General features: G+C 47.5%; 1 protein-coding gene across 1 annotated transcript; it reads right to left on the bottom strand.

Annotated features, from left to right (window-relative positions):
- Positions 1-511: 511 nt before the first annotated feature.
- On the bottom strand, positions 512-24,968 carry CCNF (cyclin F). The gene is made up of 17 exons (XM_080678147.1): positions 24,888-24,968; positions 23,712-23,866; positions 22,154-22,260; positions 21,108-21,175; positions 19,668-19,861; positions 19,251-19,304; positions 18,386-18,490; positions 18,000-18,077; positions 15,526-15,677; positions 13,041-13,205; positions 11,247-11,370; positions 10,798-10,978; positions 9,870-9,957; positions 4,407-4,506; positions 4,183-4,310; positions 3,298-3,467; positions 512-2,543 (listed from the first exon to the last, which is right to left on the bottom strand). Exons 1-17 carry the CDS (start codon positions 24,901-24,903, stop codon positions 2,074-2,076), a joined length of 2,355 nt encoding a protein of 784 aa, XP_080534273.1. The 5' UTR covers positions 24,904-24,968; the 3' UTR covers positions 512-2,073.
- Between the last annotated feature and the right edge of the window lie 320 nt (positions 24,969-25,288).

The raw sequence follows: 25,288 nt of genomic DNA, 5'->3' as shown, positions 1-25,288 counted from the left end.
CACAAATGAAAGAGACTAGAAAAGTATTCATTTGGGAATATGGGGGCCAGGCGGGAGCCCACCTCTAGGGGGAGGACCACCATCCGCTCTGGCCTTGCAATCCCTTTAATTAAGGTTTGGGATCCACCCATATCCAGTAATAGCCAATCAGCAAGGAATTACATAAGACTGACAGGTGTAAGTTGCTTCAGCTACCAATGTCTCAATCAGAGGACAATGGGCGGCTTCCGACAGCTTCCCATCAGCACTTAGGAGACCCCACACCAGTCATAGGGCACTGAGGTGATCATTAGAACTTTGAAAGATGCAGAGAGACTCCACACTGTGGCCATGGAGTGTTAGGCTCCACAGGAGTAGTTTTCCCCGTACAGGTGCAGGCTGGGAGAAGGCAAAGAACTGGGTCCACCCAGAGTTGGGATTTTGATAAGGGGACATGGACAAATGCCCCAATGTGACTTGGGTGACAGTAGGAAGTGACAAGGCAGTACAGATATGCACATCACTCAGCTTCCACTATTCTCTTCACATTTAATCCTCACAACAAGCCTGTGAGGTAGATATTATTGCCCCATCTTACAGGTGAGGAAACAGGCTCACACATGCCCAGTGGCACACAGTTGCAGAATTCTCTTACAGTAGAAGACATACACGCACGCACGCACACACACACATTGATTGTAATTCTGGTTCAAGAGCATTTGGGGGACACTCCTAGCCAAGTGGTTCTTTCTGACATTTTGAGAGGATACGAAAGTTATCACAGCAAGGCGAGTGTGTCAGTGGTCAACTCAACTGTGGAGAGGTCAGGGCCACTGCTCTTGGGCAGATCTCTCAGGTGTTTTGGCTGCTGCCCCAAGTCTCTCGGCTAGTTATTCTCAGAAACCCACAGCAGACCCATCCTCGCTCGGTAGGCAGAGACAGTTCTGAATCTTGCTCTTCTGCATCTGGGCCACACTTCAGATGTTACAAATGATGTTTTTTGTGTGTTTTTTTCCTGGCTAACCTCTTTAGGAAAATTCTTTTTGCATAAACAGTATCAGGATAGCTTTAAGGGGGTTTGAGTCAGATTATCTTTAGCTGCGTCTAAATAATGTTAAGAATTCCTTGTTTTTAAAAATTTAATACCTTCTATTTAAAAAGAAATGGCCCAGAAATTCAGTACAGCAAGAGATGTTCATATGGAGACTATCTGTTGGGGACACAGACAAATCACTCTGGGAGGAGGGACAGATTTCTAAAATGAGCTGGGAGGGAGGAAGCCTATGACCAAGACATCAAGGCCCTGTCCTGCAAAAAGTCATTGGCCTGCGGACTGAAGGGTCCCAAGTTCAATTCTGGTCAAGGACATGCACCTTGGTTGCGGGCACATCTCCAGTAGGGGGTATGCAGGAAGCAGCTGATCGATGTTTCTCTCTCAGTGATGTTTCTAACTCTCTATCCCTCTCTCTTCCTCTCTGTAAAAAATCAATTAAATATAGGAAAAAAAAAAAAGTCAGGGCCTTCATGTCTGGTCATCACATGTAGTCCGATAATGAAAAGGGCAGGGCTCCCTCACCACGGGACCCTCTGCTCTGTGAGGGAGAGGATGACCTGAGCAGGGTGAGGTGGGCACTGGGACAGACCTGTACTCAGAGCTCTCAGCTCCCCCTAGAACCTAAAACCAGATAGATGCAGGGAGTGGAGAAGCTGTGCCAGGCTACCTGGACCACGTGTTCTCAATTGTGAAAGCTGTCACTATTGTGATGGGGGTTCAGTGGGGCTGGGGTTATCAGGCCATGGGCTTAAGCTTCCCAAAGAGAAAGGAGGACACGGGATCACAGAGAAATAGGCTTCACACAGTGTTGCTTTGAGGTTAAACTTTTCAAAGAGAAGGATCTGAGTTTTGTTCTGATTTAGACATTCTGATCGCTGGAGTGGGACTCCCCTGGTGAAAGCCACTCAGTGTCTTTCCTAAGTTCTCTCTTCCCCATTTGAGGCCACTGGGGTCTACACATCATTCCTCTCCAGTGCTCCCACTTCTAGTGCAGCAGCAGCTCTCTCTGCAAACATTCACTGCAGCAAACACTAACACACTCACAGCTCCAGGAAGCCCAAGTTCGTGTCCTGGTCCTCCTTGCTGGGGGCAGATAGGTTTTTCCTTTTCACCTCTTGCCGGGGAACACTGCTCTCTGGGGAACTTGAGGGACGACACTGTAAACATGACTTCCTGGCATGATGGTGGCAATGCAGTGTGTTCGAGTCGCTGCCTGGGGAATGTGCTGAGGTAGATTGGGGAGGGCCGCCATTCACGGAGTTTGTGGGACTCACGCTGCTGACGGAGGAGTACCCTGAGGTTGTAATGTCCTTGCCCAGTTCCCTGCTGCCACAGAGAGAGGGCTTGGGCCCTAGGGCCAGAGGTGTCTGGGTGCTTGGCACCATGGCGTGCAGGTCCTGGCATCCCTCATCCTGCAGGCAGGCCTCCTCATCGCTAGATTCCTGGCCGCAGTGCTGTTCTGGATTGAGGTACACAACAGTGACATCAAGGACGCCGCTGGGAGCTGTCACTATGGGAGAAGGAGAAGTCAGAGGAGAAGTCAGGCCACAGACTAAGCATCAGGGTGACCCCCTACCAAGTTGGGACCCTGGTCGCCTAGGGTCCAACTCTCACCTAGTTCTCTCGGCTACATATGCTGGACCTCACTAGATAGTCCCCTCTACTATCTCCTTTGAGTTAAAGAATGGAGGATGAAATGCCTCCTTCAAGCTTGGGGCACTCAATAGGACTTTGGGGATAGTAGAAAGTAACAACGAACTGGTCATCTTATAATTTACTTAATTGCTTGGACACAAAAGCTTGCAAGCAATTGGAAGATTGACAGAAACTGCTTGAATTGGGTTTTCTATGCAGACAAGTGCCTGAAAACACAAGAACAGAGCCCCTGCAGCCTCCCCTGGACCCTGGAGGAAAGCGTGAGGCACAAAGCCACAGAGCCGCACAGGGCAGTGGGGGACACATCTCACACAATGTTCTAGAAAGATCTTATTGTAAACTCCAGACAGGACTTCTTCCTCTTCCCCTGCCCCGGTGAGTCCCTTCCATCAACACAGGCCTGCCTGAAGCTGGACACACATTTGGCTTAAATCCTTTCTCCCCAACCGCTGCTGTGGTGTCCTAGGGACTCTGCTCTCTCACATGTCTACCTGTGCCTGGACATGTTCTCTTGCAGGTAAAGCCAGGGGCCCTCGATGAGAGCTGCCCTTTTTCTCGCTGCCCCCCTTGGCATATCCCCTGGGTGGCTTCATGGGCACGGGACTTACCATCACCCTCCTTCTCGCCCTCGCTCTCCTGGTCGCCCTCGTAGCCAGAGCAGTAGTCCAGGTTCCAGTCCAGGAAGCTGCCGAGTAGCGTCTCTTCCTGGCTGGAAAGCTCTGCGGTAGGGGTGGTGACGAAGCTGCCCCTGTCCTCCTGGAGGCTGTTCTCTCGCTTCCTAAGATGTGGAGGCCAGGAACTCAGTCATAGGCAGCAGCATTAGGTCCTTGGACGTGCCTGCCCTACCCTGTGTGCTGTGACAGAGACAACACAGCCACCCAGTGCCTGCCCTTGGAGTCCCAGAGGCAAGGCCAGAGGTGCAGAGTACTGGCTCATCTGGACTTTGCAGGATCAATATGAGGTCTTTAGGTGAGTGAGGTGGGGAAGAGAAGTTATTGCAGGTGGTACAGCCAGGACTTTTGAGATAGGATAGACAGAAGTGGGATACACACAGAAGATTAGGATAGAGATGATGGTGCATGGGAGGCACTGAGGACACCAATTAGGTTATAGCTGGAGTTCAGGGAGTGCCAGTAACATCATGGAGTTGAGGGCCCAGGGAGGGTGACATGTGACAGGTGCATGGAGGGCCAAAGCCTGAGCTGGGCTCAACCTATGCTCAAGCCCATTTTCCCTCAAACGGTACCAGTCAAAGCAAGAGACAGAATGTTGGAGGAAGGAAGACAGCACTGCAGAGTGCAGCTCAGGCGCAGGGGCATGAGGCCTGAATTCAACCCAGCTTCAATTTCATAGAATCTGTTCCTTCTCCATTATGCCGTAGGAGCCCTCTGTGTATGAAGTCCCTCAGGCAGTTGCAGGGGTCATGAGGGAACACAGGCCCAAGCACACAGGAGCCAACACCGCATCACACCTTTAAGACACGGCTTACTAACCTCTTGGTTTTCCTTGCAGAAGGAGAGCTAAGGAAGGTGTGAATGTCCCCTGAGCTGAGGAAAGACGTGGGTTCTGGGCTCTCTTGTTTCACTCCTAGAGCTGCGCACACCTGGCTGTAGCTCAGCACCTGAGAGAAAGCCGGGGTCAGAGGGAGAGGAGGCCCCAAGGGGCAGGCAGTGGCTTGTTCCCACCCCGACCAGGAGACAGGGTAGGGGGGTGACACCTCTTCCTGGCTGATCTCTTGGTAACGCTTGTCCTCAAATCGCTGTTTCACGGCAGTCAGAGAGACTTGTCTATAGTCCTTAGGGACGTCATCATGGAAGCTGCAAACAGAGGGACACATGAGGGACAGTGGGGGGCACGTGGGGATCCGGGGCAGGCATTATCAGCACACCCAGCCCAAGAGACTCCCATTTTTAGCCTCCCTCACTGAAATGAGAGGGGACAACATACTTTCAAGAACAGCCCAGTGATGGGAGGTAAAACAGGGTGCCACTGTGGAAAAGTCTAGCTGTTCCTAAGAGTTAAACCTAGAGTCATCTATGATCCAGCAATTCCAATCCCAGGTGAATCCCCAACAGAAATGTGAACACGTTCACACAGAAACTTGTCCGTGGATGTTCATAGCAGCATGATTCATAACAGCCAAAAGGTGGAAACAATCCAAACATCCATCAGTGCACAAATTATAAACACAATATCCACACAGTAGAATATTACAGTGGAAAATATGAGGGTGGAAGAGGTCGGCCACAAAAGGTCACATATTGTATGATTCCGTTTCTATGAAATGTCCAGAACAGGTAAATCCATAGAGACTGACAGTAGATGAATGTTTGCCTAGGGCTGGAAGGGAGGGGAAATATGGGTAATATATGTAAGGAGTACAGGCACCCCCATTTTAAAACCATTTTTATTTTTCAATTATAGTTGACATACATTATTATACTAGTTTCAGGTGTACACTCTAGTGATTAGACATTACATTAACTAAGTGATCATCCTGGTAAATCTTGCACCCACCTGACACCATACATAGTTAATAGTTTACTGACTATGTTCCCTATGCTATACTTTATATCCCATGACTATTATGTATTAACAATTTATACTTCTTTTTTTAAATATATTTTATTGATATTTTACAGAGAGGAAGGGAGAGGGATAGAGAGCTAGAAACATCGATGAGAGAGAGACATCGATCAGCTGCCTCCTGCACATCTCCCACTGGGGATGTGCCCGCAACCAAGGTACATGCCCTTGACCGGAATCGAACCTGGGACCCTTCAGTCCTCAGGCCGACGCTCTATCCACTGAGCCAAACCGGTTTCGGCAACAATTTATACTTCTTAATCCCTTCACCTTTTTTACCCATCCCCTCAAACAACCTTCCATCTGGCAAATGGCAAAATGTTCTCTGTATCTGTGAGTCTATTTCTATTATTTTGTTTTTTAGATTCAATTGTTGATAGATACGTATTTATTGCCATTTTATTTTTCATATTTTTTATCTTTTTTTTCTTCTTCTTAAAGAAGACTCTTTAACATTTACTGGTTTGATGGTGATGAAATCCTTTAGCTTTTTTTCTTGTCTGCCCTTTGATTTTAAATGATGGCTTTGCTGGATAATCTTGGTTGTAGGTCCATACTTTTCATCACTTTGAATATTTCTTGCCAATCCCTTTTGGGCCTTCAGAGTTTCTATTGAGCTCCCTTGAAGGTAACTGCTTTTCCCTTCCTTTTAAGATTCTCTCTGCCTTTACCTTTTGCATTTTAATTATGATGTGCCTTGGTGTGGGCCTCTTTGGGTTCATCTTATTTAGGACTCTCTGCACTTCCTAGACTTATATTTCCTTCATCAGGTTAGGGAAGTATTCTGTCATTTTTTCAAATAGGTTTTCAATTTCTTGACCTCTGCAGCTGAGATAGCTCTCCCAATTTTTATCCACCACATGTGAGACCAGCCTGTTCTCCTGGCAACCCCATGATGCAAATGTTAGTGAGCTTGAAGTTGTCCCAGACACTCCTTACACTATCCTCGTGTTTTGGATTCCTTTTTCTTTTTGCTGTTCTGATTGGGTGTTTTTTTGCTTCCTTTTATTCCAAATTGCTGATTTGGTTCTTAGCTTCATCTACTGTACTGTTGATTCCCTATAAATTATTCATTTCAGTTAGTGTATTCTTCATATCTGACTGGTCCTCTTTTATGCTACTGAGGTTCTCACAGAGTTCACTGAGTATCCTTATAACCAGTGTTTTGAACTCTGCGTCTAGATTGCTTATCCCCATTTAGTTCTTTTTCTGGAGTTTTGTTCTGTTCTTCCATTTGGGGCATGTTTCTTTGTCTTCTCATTTTGGCAGCCTCCCTGTGTTTGTTTTTATGTATTAGGTAGAGCTGCTACATCTCCCAGCCTTAGTAGGGTGGACTAATTTAGTAGGTGTTCTATAGGGTCCAGTGGCATAGCCTACCCAATCACCCAAGCTGGGCACTTGAGGTGCGCCTCCTGTGTGGGCTGTGTACACCATCCTCTTGTAGTTGAGCCTTGACTGCTATTGGCACATCAATGGGAGGGATTTACCCCTAGGCCAATCAGCTGCAAGGACTGGCTATGACCACCAACCTCCATGGAGGATTAGCTGTACAGGGGTCCACCCCACAGAGCAGGACTGAGTTCTGGTGCCCATTAAGTCTGCCCCTTGAGTGTATTGCTTGTGGAGGTGGTTGGGTGATGATGCTTCAACTTGGTCTGAAGTTGTCCACTGGGTGTGCTGGCTCTGGGGCATTCCATGAGGTATAGGCCAAGGTTAGCCACTGCCTGTATTTTGCCTGGGGCCACTTGGCATGGGCTACAAAGTGATTTGCTCTTCTGTCTAGGCTATGTATGTGGGGCTTAGAAGTGCCCAGGGGAGGCCAAGCTGTGAACCAAGACTGGCTGCTGCTAGTGCTGGGCCTGGGGCTACTTAGCGAGAGGTACAGGGCATGGCTGAGGCCAGATGCTGCTTGTTTGAGAAATTTTAGGAAAATCTGAAGCATACAAAACAGGCCATTTGTATGGAAAAACCCTTGGAAACAGCTTGGGTGGGCCTGAAAGTTGGGTGGGATGGGGCCTCAGGAAATCACCAGGGTGGGGCAAACAGTGTGAGCCAGGTTCATGGAGTTTTAGATATGGCACTCACCTGCTAGCTCTGTTGGGGGAGGTTTCATCAAAGAACAATGGCTTCTGCCAGCACTTCTGTCTGGAAGAAAGCTGTCTGCCCCCCTCCTCCAGCTCTTGCCCTGATGTTGGACAATTTAGTTCCTCCCTGTAAGCCTGTAAGTCTCTGGTGCCTTTTAAGCTACTGCCCAGTGCTAGAGCTCAGATGGAAAATGTCTGAGTTAAGTCTCTGTGTGGGCCCTTTAAGAGGAATTGCCTGGGACTCCAGCAGCTCTCAACTCCCTCAGTCTCAATCCCTGCTGGTTTTTACAGTCAGAAGTTATGGGGACTTCTCTTCCCCACACTGGAATCCTGGGCTGGGGCGGGGGCGGGGGTGGGGAGGTGGTGCTGGTATGGGGCTGGTCCTCCTTGCTCCTCAGGGGTGACCTCTGCAGCTGAGATAGCCCTCCCAGTTTTTTTTAAAAATATATTTTATTAATTTTTTACAGAGAGGAAGAGAGAGGAGAGGGATAGAGAGCTAGAAACATCGATGAGAGAGAAACATCGATCAGCTGCCTCCTGCACACTCCCTACTGGGGATGTGCCCGCAACCAAGGTATGTGCCCCTGACCGGAATCGAACCCGGGACCCTTCAGTCCGCAGGCCGACGCTCTATCCACTGAGCCACACCGGTTTCTCCTCCCAATTTTTATCCACCACATGTGGGACCGGCCTGCTCTGCATCAGCACCCCACTACCAGTCTTGATGTGGCTTCTTCTTTAATTCCCTAGTTTTAGGACTTCCATTCAGCCAGATTTCAGACCATTCTCAATGATGGTTGTCCTGTAGTTTAGTTGTAATTTTGATGTGGTTGTGGGAGGAGGCATGTATTGCATTTACCTACACTGCCATCTTGATTGGAAGTCCAGAGTTTTTCTTTTGAGGGTGGTGAAATATTCTAAAATTGACTGTGGTGATGGTCGCACAATTCTGAATATACTAAAAGCCTGTTGAATTGTACACTTAGAAAAAGTTCAGTTTGTTAAATAAATGGTTCTGATTTACCTGGTTTGGAAGAAAAAAACCCTGGGGGACAGGGAGACAGCCTAACAATAACTTTTGGTAGCCAGGTAACAACTATTTGCACTCCTAGTGTGAGCAACTGTGGAGTCAGACACAAGCTGACTGTCACCTGCGCCCCCAGTCCATCAGCTTCAGGATCTGGGCACTGGCCCTAGCTGGTTTGGCTCAGTGGATAGAGCATCAGCCTGCAGACTGAAGGGTCCCGGGTTCGATTCCGGTCAAGGGCACATGCCTGGGTTGCAGGCTGATTCCCAGAAAGGGGCATGCAGAAGGCAGCCTAACAATGATTTTTTTCTCTCATCATTGCTGTTTCTATCTCTCTATTCCTCTCCCTTCCTCTCTGAAATCAATAAAAATATACTTAAAAAAAAAAAAAAAAGATCTGGGCACTACAGGAGAAAACAGAGTGGCTGAAGCCCATATCAACGCCCGGGAAACACTGACTGGTTCCACCCAAGGTGGAAGCACAGCAGGGAGTGAGGAGAAGCAGTGGATAGACCAGAGCAGAGGCTGGTTAGAGAGGTCTGGAGCCATGCTGTAATTTTCTTATTTCATCCCAGAAGATATAAGAGAAGCAACATGCTCAGAGGCCTCTACTGCAGTGATTCAGGAGGAGGCTAGGAGAGTGATCATGGACAGGCAGTGGAGACCGAGAGGATCAGATCCCAAAATGTACAAAGAACATGCATTGGCCTTCAGCACTCCTGGGATGCAGGAACAGAGAAACAGAAACAGGCTGGCTTGAGGTCTCTGCTAGGATGACGGGGGCCTTGTCTGCAGAGCATCAATTACAATCTATGAGGAGGAATGGCCAGTCACAGGAAGAGAGGGGTTCTGGCTTGGATAAGTGGCAGGGCTGGTCTGGGGCTCCAGGTTTAGATGTGTTCTGAATCCTGGAAGTGGATGTATCTTCCAGGGACATATGATAAGCAGAAAGCTGGAATTACCCAGACCCTGGTGTGTGGGGAAGAGAACCCTGAGGCAGCATGGCCTGGTGGAGGAAGGAGGTCACTGGGGTGCTTTAGTAGATATGCATGTGGTAGGGAGGGAGTGGGGACCAGAGTGAGTGGTCTGAGGAGTGGTCTGAGGGGCTGTAAGCTGAACTGGGATGGGCTGCAGCCGGGTATGTGCCTGGGAGCCATAGTTTGCCAGCACATGAGCTAGATCATGTGTCTTACACTGAAATTCCTACTAGTTAGGGAGAGTTTTATTTTTTCTATTAAGTTCTGCTGCCCATGGAATTTGGCTTGGATTGGGAGGAGCTACTATTGCACGCACATCAAGTGAAATATGCAATATGGCTTTGGAATGTTTAAATGTCAACTCTGATACTCACAACTTACTGTAGGAAAGGTCTGTGTGGATTGATGGTCCTCCCATGAGAGCCCCCTCCTTTTCTCTATACTTGAGGCCCCAGCCTCTATGGCAGAAGTAGGGTGGGAGAATCCATTTCCTTTTAAAGACTCACCACTTTTGGTGAAGACTCAAGACACAGGGTATGAGGTCTTCACAGGAGAACCCGGTGAGGTCCCACAGCTGAGTGCTCCAGGGCTGTGCTGGGGAGAAAAGCAGGAATGGTGGGGCTGTTCTGACACCCACTCACACATACAGCCCAGATGGTTCTGTTGTGGGATTTCCTGGAGCTCAGGGTTGCAAAGACTCCACATACAAAGCATGCCTGGTCACTGTCAACAGTGTGGGAAATACAGGGGTGGGCAAAAGTAGGCTTAAGTTGTTTATATGGAAAATCTATAATAATAAAAATGTAATATGCAAATCAACCTAAAGGCCAAACAGCGGAACGACCGTCTGGACGTCCTTCTGGACTAAGCTGGGGCTGCAAGGCCCGAGGCAGCCAGGGCTGCAAAGGCCTACTCTTGCACGAATTTCGTGCATAGGGCCTCTAGTAATATAATAATTAGTAAGTAATAATACAAGCCTGGCTAGTGTGGTCAACGTTCAATTCCTGGTCAGGGCACATGCCCAGGTTGCAGGCTCAATCCCCAGTAGCGGGGCGTGCAAGAGGCAGCCGATCAATGATTCTCTCTCATCACTGATGTGTCTAGCCCTCTCTCCCTCTCCCTTCCTCTCTCTGAAATCAATAACATATTTAAAAAATAAATAAATAATAATACAAGAATAAATGCTGGTTTGGTGTACTATAATTGTAAACCTACTTTTGTCCACCCCTGTACTTAAGCTAGAACCATCCCTAACCTCACTCCCAGAGAATGGCTTAGTCCATTCTGGTGTTTTCTTCTCCAGAAGAGGTGGGCCTGCTTCTTTTTCTCCCCTCTCCCCACTTATATCTGAACATCATCTTCTGACTCCAGGAACTGCCCAGGCCCCTAGTTCAGCCTGTGCTGAGTGGCTGGCCTGAAGAGCAGGATCCTTACTTTGCCCATGTGTCAACCTTGCTAGCAGCAGGGCGGCTGCGGCCAGGCGTGCTGGGGAGTAGGCGGCCAGGCTGGTGTGCAGTAGGGAGAGCTCGCAGAGGAAGCTGCACAGATGCTGGGTTCTTGGTGGCATAGGGATCAGCGTCAGCAAGATGTCCTTGTAATCGACCACAGTAGGGACCTAGACAGAACCGGAAGGCAGACGTGAGGAGGGGTCTCAGCACACAGAGAGCTCATCTACCCACTCAACAGGGAGGCTGGCCCAGCACAGAGTCTGGCTTGACTGATGTTCAAGATGGTTGCCAGGGCATGTGGTGATAAGATGACCTCTGGATCCAGGACTTCTCAGAGCAGGAAAGTTCAATGCTATGAGGTTGCCCTCAGATCCTGCGACTCCCTCATGTGACCTCCACTTGGATTTACAAAGAAAAAGAAAAAAGGCAACTTACTCGAATCTTCCCTTCCAGTGCAGAAATGATCTCTCCCATCATCCTCACCAGGTCCTCATACTTGTACGTATTGTCTGTGAGCCACACGGCTTCCCGGATTGTCAAGATCTCTTTGTTGATGAACCTGGAATATGAGATGTGGTCTGAGAGTTGAGCTCAATTCCCTCAGTGAGGCAATCACTTTAGGCTTCAGTAAAAGAGGCTGGGGGTGGGGGTGGGGGGGTCAAAGAATAGACCTGCATGCATGTGGCTACAGATGGGAACTGAAGAAGTCACATAACCCTGTCATAACGGGCTGGAAAGGAGGAGGGATTAGTGCCACAGACCACTGTGAGTGGCTGGACCACCAGGCACACAGATGTTTCTGCCAAAGACACTAATGAATGACGTGACTGGTCAATCCTCTTGGTGAGTTAGGGGGATTTGCCCTGCTTTGTGCCAGATTCCACAGTGAGTATAAATGGCTTAAATCTAGGAGGTAGGTGAGCCAACAGAACTGAGCTAGAGGTTGTTTGAAGGTTTGTACATAGCACAGAGTCTGGCCACTGGAAATTTGATGGTCTATTAGGCAGGTGGTTACCCTGTTCTCTCTTCTCCACGAAAGCCAACTATCAGTGAACACACTGGTCCAGTGGCCTGCTGAGGGTGCCTCCCCTGGTGAGGGTGGACTGGGGCCAGGCCTGTGATCATTTTGTTCTAAGACTCTGCAGCTCCCACACCTGCTGAGGCATGGGGACCACAGGTGCTGAAAGGCTGAGATGCAAGTGTAGCTGATGAGAGCCCTGTGCTTGGAGTCATGGCAAGTGCTGCTTTGAGAGCAGAGGTGGGGTTATCTCAGCCTCTAAAAATTTTAAAGAAATTTTAAAATTTTTAAAAATTTTAAAGAAATTAGCATCTCACCGCTTGTCAGTTTGTGATCCAATAACTTGGTTTCTGTGGGCAAGGATGTAAGTATGCCACCTAGATACAGGAGGCAGGGGCCCTGTCTATTCAGTGCTCTCTGGTGAGGAGACCTGAAATACTGAGGGGCCCAAACAGTGTGCAGCAGTCTGCTTGCTGACCCTGAGTCCATCATGCTCCCTCCACCTATGGTCATACGACCATGCTTTTAGGGGTCATGGAATGGTGGTGGCAGAGAATAAGACAGAAACTAGGGTTCCTCTGTGACCTCCATAAAACAGAAAATCCATCCCAATGACATGATGAGCCTGGATCTTATGCCTCTGGGTTATTGTGCAAAAGAAATCAATCTCCCTGTAATTCATACCACTGTGTGCAATGAACCTGGTTCCTTATTTCCCCCAAGCCTTGCAGACAAGGACTGTTGGTCTGGAAAGCACTGCCCAGGGGAAATGGCAGACCATCTGGTTTAGGAAAACTAGAAAATACAAAATGTATGGTGGGAATCACTATTTATATTACTTCCAAAGGCAAAACTGGGTGGACAGGTATTTGTTCAAGACAGCAGATTTAGGTAATAAATAAGATTGAGAAACACATTCTTGGGAACTTGATTGCCAACAAGCAATCTTTCATGATCTTGGGTGGAGGACTATAACTTTCCCTCCTTATTGAGTCACCCTCACCAAGTAAGGCCACACTCTGGGTCCTGAGACCATGTGCTGGGATGAGTGGCTGCCCACACACCCAGCTCAGCTGTCCCTGTGGGAAGGACTACGTGGCTTGGGCACTCCCTAAAATTCAAACCCCCATCTAACCAAATGGGGCAATGAAGCTTTATTTCACTGAAAAGCCAGCCTATGAACTAGGGCATAGCTGTGGGGAGCTTCTCACCGAGTGCAGATGACCATGCAGGCAATGCCCAGCAGCTGGAGCCTGTACCGGGGCACCAGCCTCCTCCGTAGGTATCGGTCCACACACTCCACAGTCAGGTGAAGGCATAGGCTTGTGAAGTCCTTCATGGTGGCAACTTCTACCAGCCAGTCGATTAGAATGTACCTTTGGGAAGAGCACCACCCCTGAACACTAGAGCGAGCATTTATGAGTGTCCTATCTCCCAATCCAGATGGTCCATCTGTCTCAAGTGAGAGAGCTGGTCATCTGCACTATTGGTTTACCCAGGAACCATCCCAGGCTGAGATGCTATATTCAAGGGGGTTAGGGAGGCCCCACATCTCCTGACATTGTTTCTGGGAGGTAGGTGGGCTCATATATCTGTGTCTCTGCCTCCCCCACAAGGTCCCCCAGGCACTGGAAAGACCTGATACTCACAGGTAAGGGGCAAGGTAGAGGTGAGACAGATCACAGACCCCAGGACCAGAGAAAAGACACTCAAAGGTGCGAGAGCTTTGGCCCTCCTGCAACTCACCTATGGGGTCATTTACCAAAACCTTCTGCATTGGAGCAAAGAGCCAAGAACACAACTAAAGCAGAATGCACTGAGCCCATGAACTGGACTTTCTTAGTCACCCACCAACCCTGATGGAGCACAGAGCCAACACACATGAGGTCCTTCCTCTAGAGGGCTACAGCCTGGGGTCAGGGACACAGGCATCACAAAGGAATGCTGCGTGCAATGGGAAGGATACCAGAGTACAGGAAATGCCTTTCTGAACAAAGGAGAGGGGGCGCAGAGAATAGAAGAGAGAGAAAAATCGTGATTCTGCACAGACAGGGTAGATGGGATCCTGGTGTCAGCCAGGACAGAAACATCTCTTAAATGCGGAGGGAAGGAGGGAAAGATGGGATCAAAGTGGTGGAATGGAAGGAGGAGGGAAGCAATGGAGGTGGAATGGAAGGAGGAAAGGATGAAGGAGGAAGACAAGCCTCTAGTTTCTCCCAGAAGGAGGAAGACAGCATGAGTATCAGGTGTTTGAGGTTTAAACCAGCCACTATTGGAACAGAAGAGGAAGTTCCCCTACACAAACAGATTAACAAGCTTAATCTGGCTTATAAAAACAGAATAACCAAAGTATATACTTTAAAATGGTTAAATCTGAAACTAATATAATGTTACATGTCAATTATACCTCAGTAAAAAAAGAGAAAAAGTTGGCAGTTGCTAGGCACAGAGGAAAATGGAAAGATGCTCAACTCAAGGGCTGAAATGTTATTATCTCAATAAAATTATTTTAGTTCTTAACAAGGAAAAAAAAAGTGAAATTTATTACACCCTGCTGCTCCCAAAATAGCAAGTCCAAAAAAAAAAAAAAGAAGGGCAGACTGAGAGGGGCACAAGGTGTTATCAGCATATTTCTTCCAACAGAAAAAGGGAAGAGCTGAGAGGAGCGGGGGGAGGGGTTGCCACCACCACCACAGGCACAAAGCACAAAAGCTTTGTGACATTTAATGTGGGATCTAAGGATGATGCATCCCTCACCATGTGTGTTAGACATTAAGCCTCTCTAGGAAAAGCTAGATCCTTCTAAAAGTAAATGTTTACTGAGAATTTACTATGTGCTGGGCATTGTCTACTAGAGTATACCCAGAGCCTGCCCATTATAAATCCAAATGTATTAGAAATCTCTTACATAAGCTTAGGAAATTATTCACATTTTCCATTTTACTAACATGTTCTGTAATTGAATGTAAGAAGTGCCTTATCTCTAAACCTTGGAGGAAAATGAACCTGCAGGAAGAGGTGGGTACTGCTGGGGATTCAGGACACTGGGCACATTGCAGCTGCTCCAGAGGGCATAGCTCCTGGTTCAGGCTGGCTGAGACAGCCATGGAGTTTCACACACCAAGTTGATGATCATAATGATAGCTTATAAAGAAAAGGTGGTTTGGGGGCTTCAGAAAGATGTTTAAAATGGTTTAACTTGTTCTGAGGCTTAAAAAGGAAAATTGGAGAGAGCAACACTTTTTAGGACAAATATTTTCTCTCTCTCTCTCTCTTTTTTTTTTTTATTAAATATATTTTATTGATTTTTCACAGAGAGGAAGAGAGAGGGATAGAAAGTTAGAAACATCGATGAGAGAGAGACATCGATCAGCTGCCTCCTGCACGCCCCCTACTGGGGATGTGCCCGCAACCCAGGTACATGCCCTTGACCAGAATCGAACCTGGGACCCTTCAGTCCGCAGGCCGACGCTCTATCCACTGAGCCAAACCGGTTAGGGCACAAATATTTTCTCTTAAAAGCCCTGGATAACTTAGAAAACACACACACACAAATGGGGTGATCTTAGTGGGGTTGACAACACAGAGTGCTCTGTGATAGGTGGCTCAGGTGAAACAGAATCGATAGCTCCCTTTGCACCAGAGACCAGTGGTCACTCTGCCTTCCAATCAGAAGCTCTGGCTTGAACCCCTCACCTCATCGTGTCGTTGAGTCCCTTCTGCACGGAAAAGACCTCCTGCTTATTAGCAGCGTGGGAAGCCTGAAAGAGCTGGCAGACTATCTCATTGGATGCTTTCACTTCTAGTCCAAGCTGGTTTCCATTTGCACAGGCTTTGGCTAAAGACAGCTGAGAAGTAAAGACATGCAGAATTAGCACAAAGCAGTGACTTTTCAGGTTTTCCATTTCCAAATGTGAAGAGCTTTTGAGAGAGAAGACATGTGTATACACATTTGCCCTCCTTATGCCTCAAGCCTTCTGGAACCAGTATGACTAAGATTTTATTTTATTTTTTATTTTTAAATATATTTTATTGATTTTTTACAGAGAGGAAGAGAGAGTTAGAAACATTGATGAGAGAGAGACATCGATCAGCTGCCTCCTGCACGCCCCCTACTGGGGATGTGCCCGCAACCCAGGTACATGCCCTTGACTGGAATCAACCAGGGACCCTTCAGTCCGCAGGCCGACGCTCTATCCACTGAGCCAAACCGGTTAGGGCATGACTAAGATTTTAATAATTCCTTTTGAAATAAGTAATATATCACATGATAAAGAATTTTAAAAAGGATAAAAGGTATGTAATGAAATGTTAGTCCCCTTTCTAACCTGGTATAGCAGTTCAACCAATAAGTGTTCAGCAACTTAAAAAAAAAAAAGTATATTTCTATTCAACTCCCAACTGTGAAACTAGATACTCCAGAAGGAAGCTGCATAGTAAAGTGGCAAAGAGCAGGCTGGGGGCTCAGATGACTTGACTTTAAAATCTGAGCCTGAATGTGACTGCTGGGAAATTGAGGGACTGTTCTATGCCTCAGTTTCGCTTTTCATGAAGTGGCATATAGCACTTGCTTTGGTAGATGGATGTGAGGATTAACTGAGCTTTGCACAAGACCCACCCAGCACCCACTAAGCTTAGAAATGGTTACTATCAACCATTTCTATGTATTTCCTTTCAGATTTTTCTATGCACGAATAACAGTGTGTATATGCATTTGTGTTTACAGTATATACACATCTAATCTATTCTTTGCTCACCTAACAATAATAACATGGTTCCTTAGGAAATGAAATATCTGTAAACATGTTTCACTTGTTCTTCTTTTTCAGGTATTTCTGATGTGTTTTACTATTATTTTGGAACATCTTTGTGCAGCCTTTTTAGTACCTGTACCTGTCTGCTCACATGATCAGTCCACAGGGATGGCTCAACTAAGCATTTTGCTACTTATGTGCAAGTGCTTTCTGAAAGGCAGGACTCGATGTTCACACCCATTAATTGGAACACTATTTTATTATATCTCTGCCAGCAAAAACAGCTATTGTTACAAATGGTGTATTTTCTGAAGTCATTAGCTATCTATTAAAAAACACACATAAATATACATAATCTGCTAATGTGACCAGCTGTGATCTGATTAAAATGCATTGCCCTTTCAGCCAGCAGTGATGGGAATGCTGCTGCTCTGTTTCCTCAGTTGTGCTTATTTCCTCTTTTCTCAGAGGGCACTGAGGCCCTGCGGACTTCATCAGGACCTTATTATTCTTTTTTTTTTTTTTAAATATATATATATATTTTTTATTGATATTTCACAGAGAGGAAGGGAGAGGGATAGAGAGCTAGAAACATCGATGAGAGAGAAACATCAATCAGCTGCCTCCTGCACACCCCCCACTGGGGATGTGCCCGCAACCAAGATACATGCCCTTGACCTAAATCGAACCTGGGACCCTTGAGTCCCCAGGTCGACGCTCTATCCACGGAGCCAAACCGGTTTCGGCAGGACCTTATTATTCTAATTGAGGAGTTTGAGCTTCAAGTAGAACCACATTGTGATTGTCATGTCTTATAAATTTGCTGACTGCCTTTCTGGACATAAACATTACAGTACTCTGTGACATGCCAGGCTGAGCCACCTACCGCTTTGTGATTTCTTTCCTAGCTTTTGAGGGTAGGTGACTCTCAACCATCCACTTGATTGGTTGAGCTTCTACCTGCTTGGCTTTCTTTGTCTTAAAATCACAACTTTACAGCTACAAGGGGAGAGTGCTTAAAGAACACCAACTACAAATCCCTAAGGGTTCTGGTTCTGACACTGGACAACCTGGTGAGCAGGTCAAATAATGAGAATAAGACAGCGCTCCACATGCCCACCTGCTCTAAAGAGCTTCAAGATCTGTTGCTGAGGTAAGCTTTACCTGCAAGACAACTTTAGACCAGTATGAATTTTGACAGCAAATGCAGTCCCAAGGCACTTAGAAATTAAGAGACTGGCTTAGAGGCAATGGGCTTGGAGACAATAGGGTGGTAATGGACAGAGAAGAAGGCAGCAGTTCCAGGCTCTCCTCCCACACACCCCAGAGCTAAACTCCTTTAAGACAAAGACACAACTCCAGTTTTATTGCCTCCTGAGTGAGAGTCCAGGAGGTAAAGGCCAGCTCCCTCCTCACCTGAGCTTCCCAGCAGCCTTTGGCAGCATAGTCCCTGAGTTTCCGGAAGTTGTGTAGGCATCGTCCGGGATCAGACATCTGTCAATGGAAGAAAGTCACCATGACTTTACATGGTTGTGTCTCTGGAAAAATTCAGAACTGACCTACGGGATCTTTAAATGTTCCCCCAACATCCCCAGAGGGTCTCTGGCTGCACTTTCTTCCAAGCCTTCTCCAAATGACGGTGGTCATTTTGGGGCAGTGCTGAAAGTGGCCCACTAAGCAGCGGTTCCCAGCCTACTAGATGAGGATCCTTCCTGTGCTGACAACCTCGTCCAAGGGCCAATTTGGAGACTGTGCCTTTGGCCAACATAATTCCTCCTCTCCCCAGACCCTGTTCCACTCACATCCGTCATTCTGTCACTTTCCCAGAGGAGGTACGAGCTGGTCAAACATCCCTGATTGGCAGACTCTTCAAACAGATCACGAGCCTGCTTCTTTTTCTCTTCATCCTGGAATAAGTCCAAGCAGTTTATTCTTTTCTTATTCTCTTTCTGCTAACCATTCTAGTAAGCATCTTCATCTTTCTCCATATCTCTAAGTGTCCCCATGCATTGCTTTTTAATAAGAATCAGAGTAGAAATTATTTCTCTAAAGACATACATTTGACAATCAATGGGGAAACTGAATTCACAAGTTCTGCCCTCACAGGTTCTGTTTTCTCCTTGACCAGGTTTGTGTTTGGTTTGGCCCTAGGCTCACTGGAGGGCAAGCCCTCCACACTGAACCCCCCAAATGGTGATGTTGGAGGCTATCTTGGGGCTCCTCCACCTTCTCCCTCATGCTCAGTGTACCTTCCTGTTACTGTCAATGCACACCTGTCACCAGAAGCCACCACCTTCCCTGACTTTGCTGCAGAGGGAGTTCCTTAATAACAAAGCTTGTTAAAGCTTTCTCAAATGTGGAGAGGTCTGGGTGAGGAGTGGGAGAGGCTCACCAATAGTAGAACCATGAAACAAATAAGCACACTCAGACACTCTGCCTAGCTCCATGCAGCCTCTCACAGTCAGGACTCTGGCTTTGAACCCTGGACAGCCCCTTTTGTTGCCTTTCACTTACTTCCTCATCCTTCCTCATGCTGCTCACCTTTCTGTCTGTGGCTGACAGAAAGGTGAGCAGCATGGAAATGTGAAGCTGCTGTATTCTGTATGCTCACCCAGGCCAGGCACACATAAAACTCAGAACCCAAGTGGGATGGATAACTCAACTCACCTCAAAAAGATTCAGTACTCTCCCCAAGCAGTGCAGTATGGACGCTCTGTGAGTCTAAGAAAAGGAGGAGAAAGAAGTATGACCACCAGAGGAGAGAACATCCGGGGCTGCCCCTCCCAGTCTGTGGGGTTTGCAGAGGACTGCCTGCTTCATGGAACCTCTGTCTTGCCTTTCAAGCTGTCAGTCCAGCTCATCAGATTCCCCTGAACCCCGGCTCTGAGGCCTCCTCTCCTGCTTGGGCATTTCCAGATGCTCCTACATCCATACTATTGATTTTCTGTGCCTCCACTGCCCTCAGGTCTCTGACTTTGTATGGTCCACAGCATCTCTCCTCAAGGTTTCTCACCTCCCAGGATTCTATGGGGCTTGAACTGCCCAGCACTGCCCACCCTACATGCGCCCCTGGTCAGGACTCACTCTTTGTAGCTGGCACTCTGCTCTGAGGCTCTCATGAACCACAGCCTTGCAGCAGCTTCCAGACACTGACCACGGAGGGCGAATGAAGAGCCAAATGAAAGGCGCAGCACTGACATTCAGTCGCTCAGCGAGACTAAAGTAGTGAGAGGCTTTCAGGCCATTCACTTCTGCACGGGCCTCATCAGACACAGACACTGTAGAGGTGGATAGAACATAACCCAGGGATGTCTCAAGGACAAATGTGAACGTTCTCCATGATCTTTTGTGAAAGTCTAAAACCCCAAGTCCACTGTAGTGCAGAGCTGCTGGTGTTTTAAGAGATAAAAGCCCTCCAGAATTTGGGGTTCCTTCCCTTTCTCCCCCTACTTTGTGAATCATGTACCTCTGCCACGATCTTCCCAACAGCCTGGATTTTGAAGGTTGGGAAGGTGGTCTCTGTGAAGGTGTTATATACCCACCCTCCCTCCTGTTGGGTACTGCTGGCAAGCCCCTGCTAACAAGTTTATTTTGGGGGTAATGAGAATTTCCAAAACTAGACAGTAGTGATGGCTGCACAACTCTGTGAATATACTAAAAATCACTAGGTTGTATACTTTGGATGGGTGAGTTGTATGGTATGCTTATTATGTCTGGGAACTGCTATCGGATGGGAGGTTTGGGGCAGGACTGCAGCTTTTCTCAGCCTGGAGGAATGCTCATTGTTTCTATTAGTCACAACAGTCTTGTCAACTGACCACATGCAGGGGCTATTTCTCAATAAGATGCCAGATCTTTTAGAAGCAGAAAAACAGCTGTTATACTCAAATCTTTGTGTGTTTTGGGAACTAGACAGGATGGACCTTAGGCTAGTCCTTAGTGTGCTAAGCAAGCAGGCAGGAATTGGTAGGACACATAAGATTCTTTCAAAGAGCACCTGACCTTTGGGGGTAAAGAAATTCAGTCACCATGCTGGCTTTGACCTGCTTGTACTTGCCTCCAGACTAGAGCCTTGGCTACCTGTGTTCTTGATATCCTACGGAATTAGGCACACTTTGACCACTGCCCCAGAGTTCCACAGAGGAACTGTGGCTGAGGCAAGGAGACAGAGTCTACACACAGGTTTTGGTATTAACTGGACAGAGGGCAGGCAGCCAGGGAAAGGCTGCTGCCTGAGTGGCCCTTATTCTAAGGCTCTGCTCAGTCATTCTTTGCTGACTGAAATGAAAAGATTTATTAAAATGAGAGGTGAATCTTCCAACGTTCAAAAATCAAACTTCATCAATGGGCCCCTCAGTAGGGCACCTCTGGGCACAAGCTCCTTGGAGAAGACAGTAAGGCAGACCTCCAGATATAGTAAGAAGAGCAACTAAATTACAAACACTGAGAAGAGCTTATGCTTGTTCAATCTAAAACATCAATACCAAGAGGGGCAACGCCAGCTCCAGCCCTGCAAGGACTTACAGCCTTCGTTGTAGAGGTAGGCAATGCCTAGCTTCACAGCAGCTTCAAAATTTCCCTTTTCAGCAGCCCTACAACATTAAGAACATAAAATACAACAGAATTATATTCCATCAAGGTTATGTTCCATCACAGCAATTGAAACTAGAGTACTTATTTTCTGAATAGCAACTTTTTTTAGGTAATGCAGTTATATATTATCTATCCATGACATGCTACAACACATATGAACCTTAAAAACATGTTAAGTGAAAGAAACCACATGTTGTATGATTCCTTATATGAAATGTTCATAATGGGCATATCCAGAGAGAGGAAACAGATTAGCAGTTTTCTAGGGTTTGGGGGATTGCAGGTAAAATAGGAAATGACTGCTAATGGGTACAGGGTCTCATTTTGGGGTAATGAGAATGTTATAAAGTTAGGTAGTGTTGATGGTTGCATAACTGTGACTATATTAAAAAATCATCAAGTTGCACCTTTAAAAAGGGTAAATTGTATATATAGTTTGTGGGTTACATCTCAGGTGGCCTGCCTGAAACTATTGGCACACTTGGACGGTGTGTTTAGTCATTGCCACACTAGGATTCACAGGCCTTAGGGCTCACACCCACTTTGGTCCTGCCTCTGGGTCCCATCTCTAGCAGGGGGATGGGATCAGCCAGTGAATGAAATGCATTAAGATTTAAATCATATGGTTTTGACCAAAAGAAAAGAGAGCTGAATGAAGTTTCCACACACCGGCGACCTGAGTTTGAGTCACAAGGGATGGGTCACAGCCCAAGTGGGACTCTTCAGAAGCACCACTGTGACTAATGAGAGTTAGGTCTGTGCTGGTGGTATATACAGATGACTGATGACTGTGCTGGAAGTCATGTGACTCAGTGGGTGAGGTTGACTGCCCTTAGTTGCTTCCTTGAGGGGATAAAGAATTGGCAGAGGCTACAGGAAGAAAATCATTCCCAGGTCAGGCCTTGAGACACACACTGAAATATCAGGGACACCCCAAGATGGGAGAAAACCAAGCTATTCCCAGGGTGCAGAGATACCTTTCAAAGAGCTTCAGGTTCCTTGGAGAAGGCCATAGCTCTTGAAAGCTGGCACATGCCCACACGCTGGCATGGTTGTCCACCAGGTACTTCAGGTGGGAGTGCACCTGCAGAGCAACGGAAGCAGGGTAGGTGGGAATTAAGGGACCTTCCCAGAAGCCATGCCTCTGGAGCTCTTGAAGACAGAATGTAGGGCCTCCTGTCCCCTTCCCTACCCCAGTAGTAAAGGCCCCACTCTGTCTTAAAGTAACAGTGACTTTGAATAGAAAAAAGAGCCCAGAAATAAATTTATCTGTGGCTCTAAAGGTGGAGACAGTGGTCCTGGAAGGGGGAATAAACATCTAGACCAGGGGTGGGCAAACTTTTTGACTCGAGGGCCACAATGGGTTCTTAAACTGGACCGGAGGGCCGGAACAAAAGCATGGATGGAGTGTTTGTGTGAACTAATATAAATTCAAAGTAAAGGAGCAGAGGGGAGAGCAAGAGAACCGGATAGAACAGCCGGATCCGGCCCGCAGGCCGTAGTTTGCCCAAGGCTGATCTAGACTGAGAAAGAGGGGATGACACCTCTGTACGATATATAGCTACAAAGGACAGAGGAACCAAGTCTAACAGGAGCAGCTAGGACAAAATCTGTTTTTTGTTGTTTTAAAAATTTTATTAATATCAGAGAGGAAGGGAAGAAAGAAACATCAATGATGAGAATCATTGATCAGCTGCCTCTTGCACGCCCCCTACCGGGGATCGAGCTCATAACCTAGGCATGTGCCCTTCCCCAGAATCAAACCCTGGGGGTCCCTTCAGTCCGCAGGCCAAGGCTCCACTGAGCCAAACCAGGAAGGGCCAAAAATCTGTTTTGTATTGTTCTGCCTGGAGTCTTGCAGTGGGAGCATGAATGGAGTCTAGAGGTCAACAAGGACTCTTGGAAAAGACTGACAACAGCCTCAGTTAGGATCTGGAGCCTCTGCTCTGGGCGGGAGCCCTGATCACTGGTTAGCAATTTAAGCGCTAATGTTCCCACCACCATTGGAAACTCAGCACCCATGGATATTATAACCCAAATGGAGGCGGCTTTGGGAGTTGGAGAAGTGGGTTCTTGTTTTCCCATGAATTTACTGTATGCCTTGGGTTAAGTCATTCAAAATGAGGCTGCAGTTCCAATGTCCCTTTCAGTACTGAATATTACATGGGATTTGTTCTCAAGGATATACTTTTATTCTTTTTAATGATATCTTAATTTTTCTCAAAAAAATTTTAAAAATGTATTTTTCAAGTAAAATCGAGATACAGTGTTAATTTCAGATATAATGTCTTATGTCTTAAGAGATACAAATTTTACTGCCATAAAAAAGTGGCTTCTCTGTTAAAGATTATAGTGAATGTACTACTTTTAGCTTTTCTATGATCAGAACAAACTCAAGCATCTATTAACAATTATCATCCTTGTTTCTCTGTTCTCTTTTGAAGCCAAAGTTCTGTTCTGACATTTAAGAATATGAAACCTTGATGGAATGACCAACAATGCTAGGGCTGACGCTATTTTCATCTGGCAACTTACAGATCGAACGGCAAGGATGTCCCCAACAGAAAGCCATTTCAGGATATGAAAGAGCACATCCTCTGGGAGACTCAAGATGGTTAAGTTTCTGGGTCTTCTTCTTATTCTTCGCTTTGTAGGATAACAGAAACACTTGGCACACCTACAGTGGATCACTTAAAAAGAATCAGAATGGTCTCAGTGATGTGTTGGAAAGGAGCTATACTGATATGAAGTTATATCTGAAGATGATTTAACAGTTTGTCCCCTTTCCCACGAAAGGAATCAGCCATATTTCTAGTCCCCAACAAAGAATAAAGGAGTAGTATTACAAGGATAACAGAAGACATCATCATTTATTTAAATATTCAGTAAGTATCGATGGTGAATAGCAGAAAATCATGTAACTTGGCTATTGGGAAACTTTCTGATCCAGAGCTCCGATGATAACCAGGAAGGGGAAACAAGCAGCCAATGGGATGAGGTCTCTCAATGAAGCCCCCTGGAACCCTTGCTGATCTCTTTGCTCCATTTGCATACATGACTAAAATGCATAATGTTCAATAAGGATCCGTGGACTTGGGAACAACCTGGTTTTCGAGTCCAAACTAAGAGGGTCAGTTTCACAGGGAATCAAAGGCTGAAATTGCAGGACAGCTTGGTCCCCCCTCTGCCCAGTGTCCTCCTCTCTCCCCATGGTGGGGCTGGGGAAAGGGTCATTCCAACTACAGCAGCTCCTTCCTCATTCTAAGTAGAGGACTTAGAAACCCCCGGGCAGGAACCCCTCACCTACAATTTACCTGGTTTCCCATACAGCACTCCGGCCCCCGCCCCGCTCTTAACCTGGGTCTTCCCATCAGCAGTTAACGTGCCACGAAAGCCCGACCTACACTCAGGGTGACCAGTTCCCACAGATTACATGGATTTTTACCACACTGTCCTCATTCCCTTGATGTAGGACAGACACGGAAACGCTTAACCGCCACGGCGATAACTACCGAAACCGCGGCAGTGCTCACAGTCCTCTACAAGTGCTGGGACCCGCGCGGGGCTTTCACGCGGACCTGGGCGCCGTCTGGCATTTAAACTGCGCGCCGGGCAAGTGCCGCCGGGACCCTAGGCCAAAGGGCTCGAGCCGACCTGCGCAGTCTCGGGCCGCCCGCCCGCCGCCGCCCGCACCCTGCGCCCCGCGCTCACCACCGCCGCTCCCCATCGCCACCTGCGCCCGCAACCTCCGTCGCCTCCGTCGCCTCAGTCTAAGCAGCACCAGCCGCCGGCCAGCCCAGCGCGCACCGCCCCACGCACGCGCAGACCCGCCCCGCCGCCCGCTCTAGTTTTCAAACGCACCCAGCGTTTCCATTGGCCCGTCTAGGGGGGCGCGCGCCTCAGGTCTACAGGGGCTCCGCCCTTGGCCCCGCCCCTCTCGCCGGCTCCGGGCGCCCTCGATTGGCCGCGACAGGACGCGAATTCGAACGCCGGCCGTTGATTGGCGGAGCCCGTGAAGCCTCCCGGCTCCCTCGTCCTGGCGGGGGTCTGGGAGGAGCGCGGTTCAGACTCGGCGGGCAGGGTCTTCTTCAGTCCGACTTGGCCCGCGTGGC

Source organism: Plecotus auritus (assembly GCF_963455305.1).
Source record: "Plecotus auritus genome assembly, chromosome: 7".
Classification (NCBI taxonomy): Eukaryota; Metazoa; Chordata; class Mammalia; order Chiroptera; family Vespertilionidae; genus Plecotus; species Plecotus auritus.
The sequence above is the reverse complement of the archived record's forward strand: the minus strand, read 5'-3'. Positions and strand labels throughout refer to the sequence as shown.

Coding starts and splice junctions, on each gene's coding strand:
- CCNF (XM_080678147.1), bottom strand. Junction 19,305..19,667: donor CAGAGTGCCAGCTACAAAGA/GTGAGTCCTGAC, acceptor TCCTTTTCTTAG/ACTCACAGAGCGTCCATACT. Junction 4,507..9,869: donor TTGAGTCTTCACCAAAAGTG/GTGAGTCTTTAA, acceptor CTCTGTTTGCAG/CTTCCATGATGACGTCCCTA.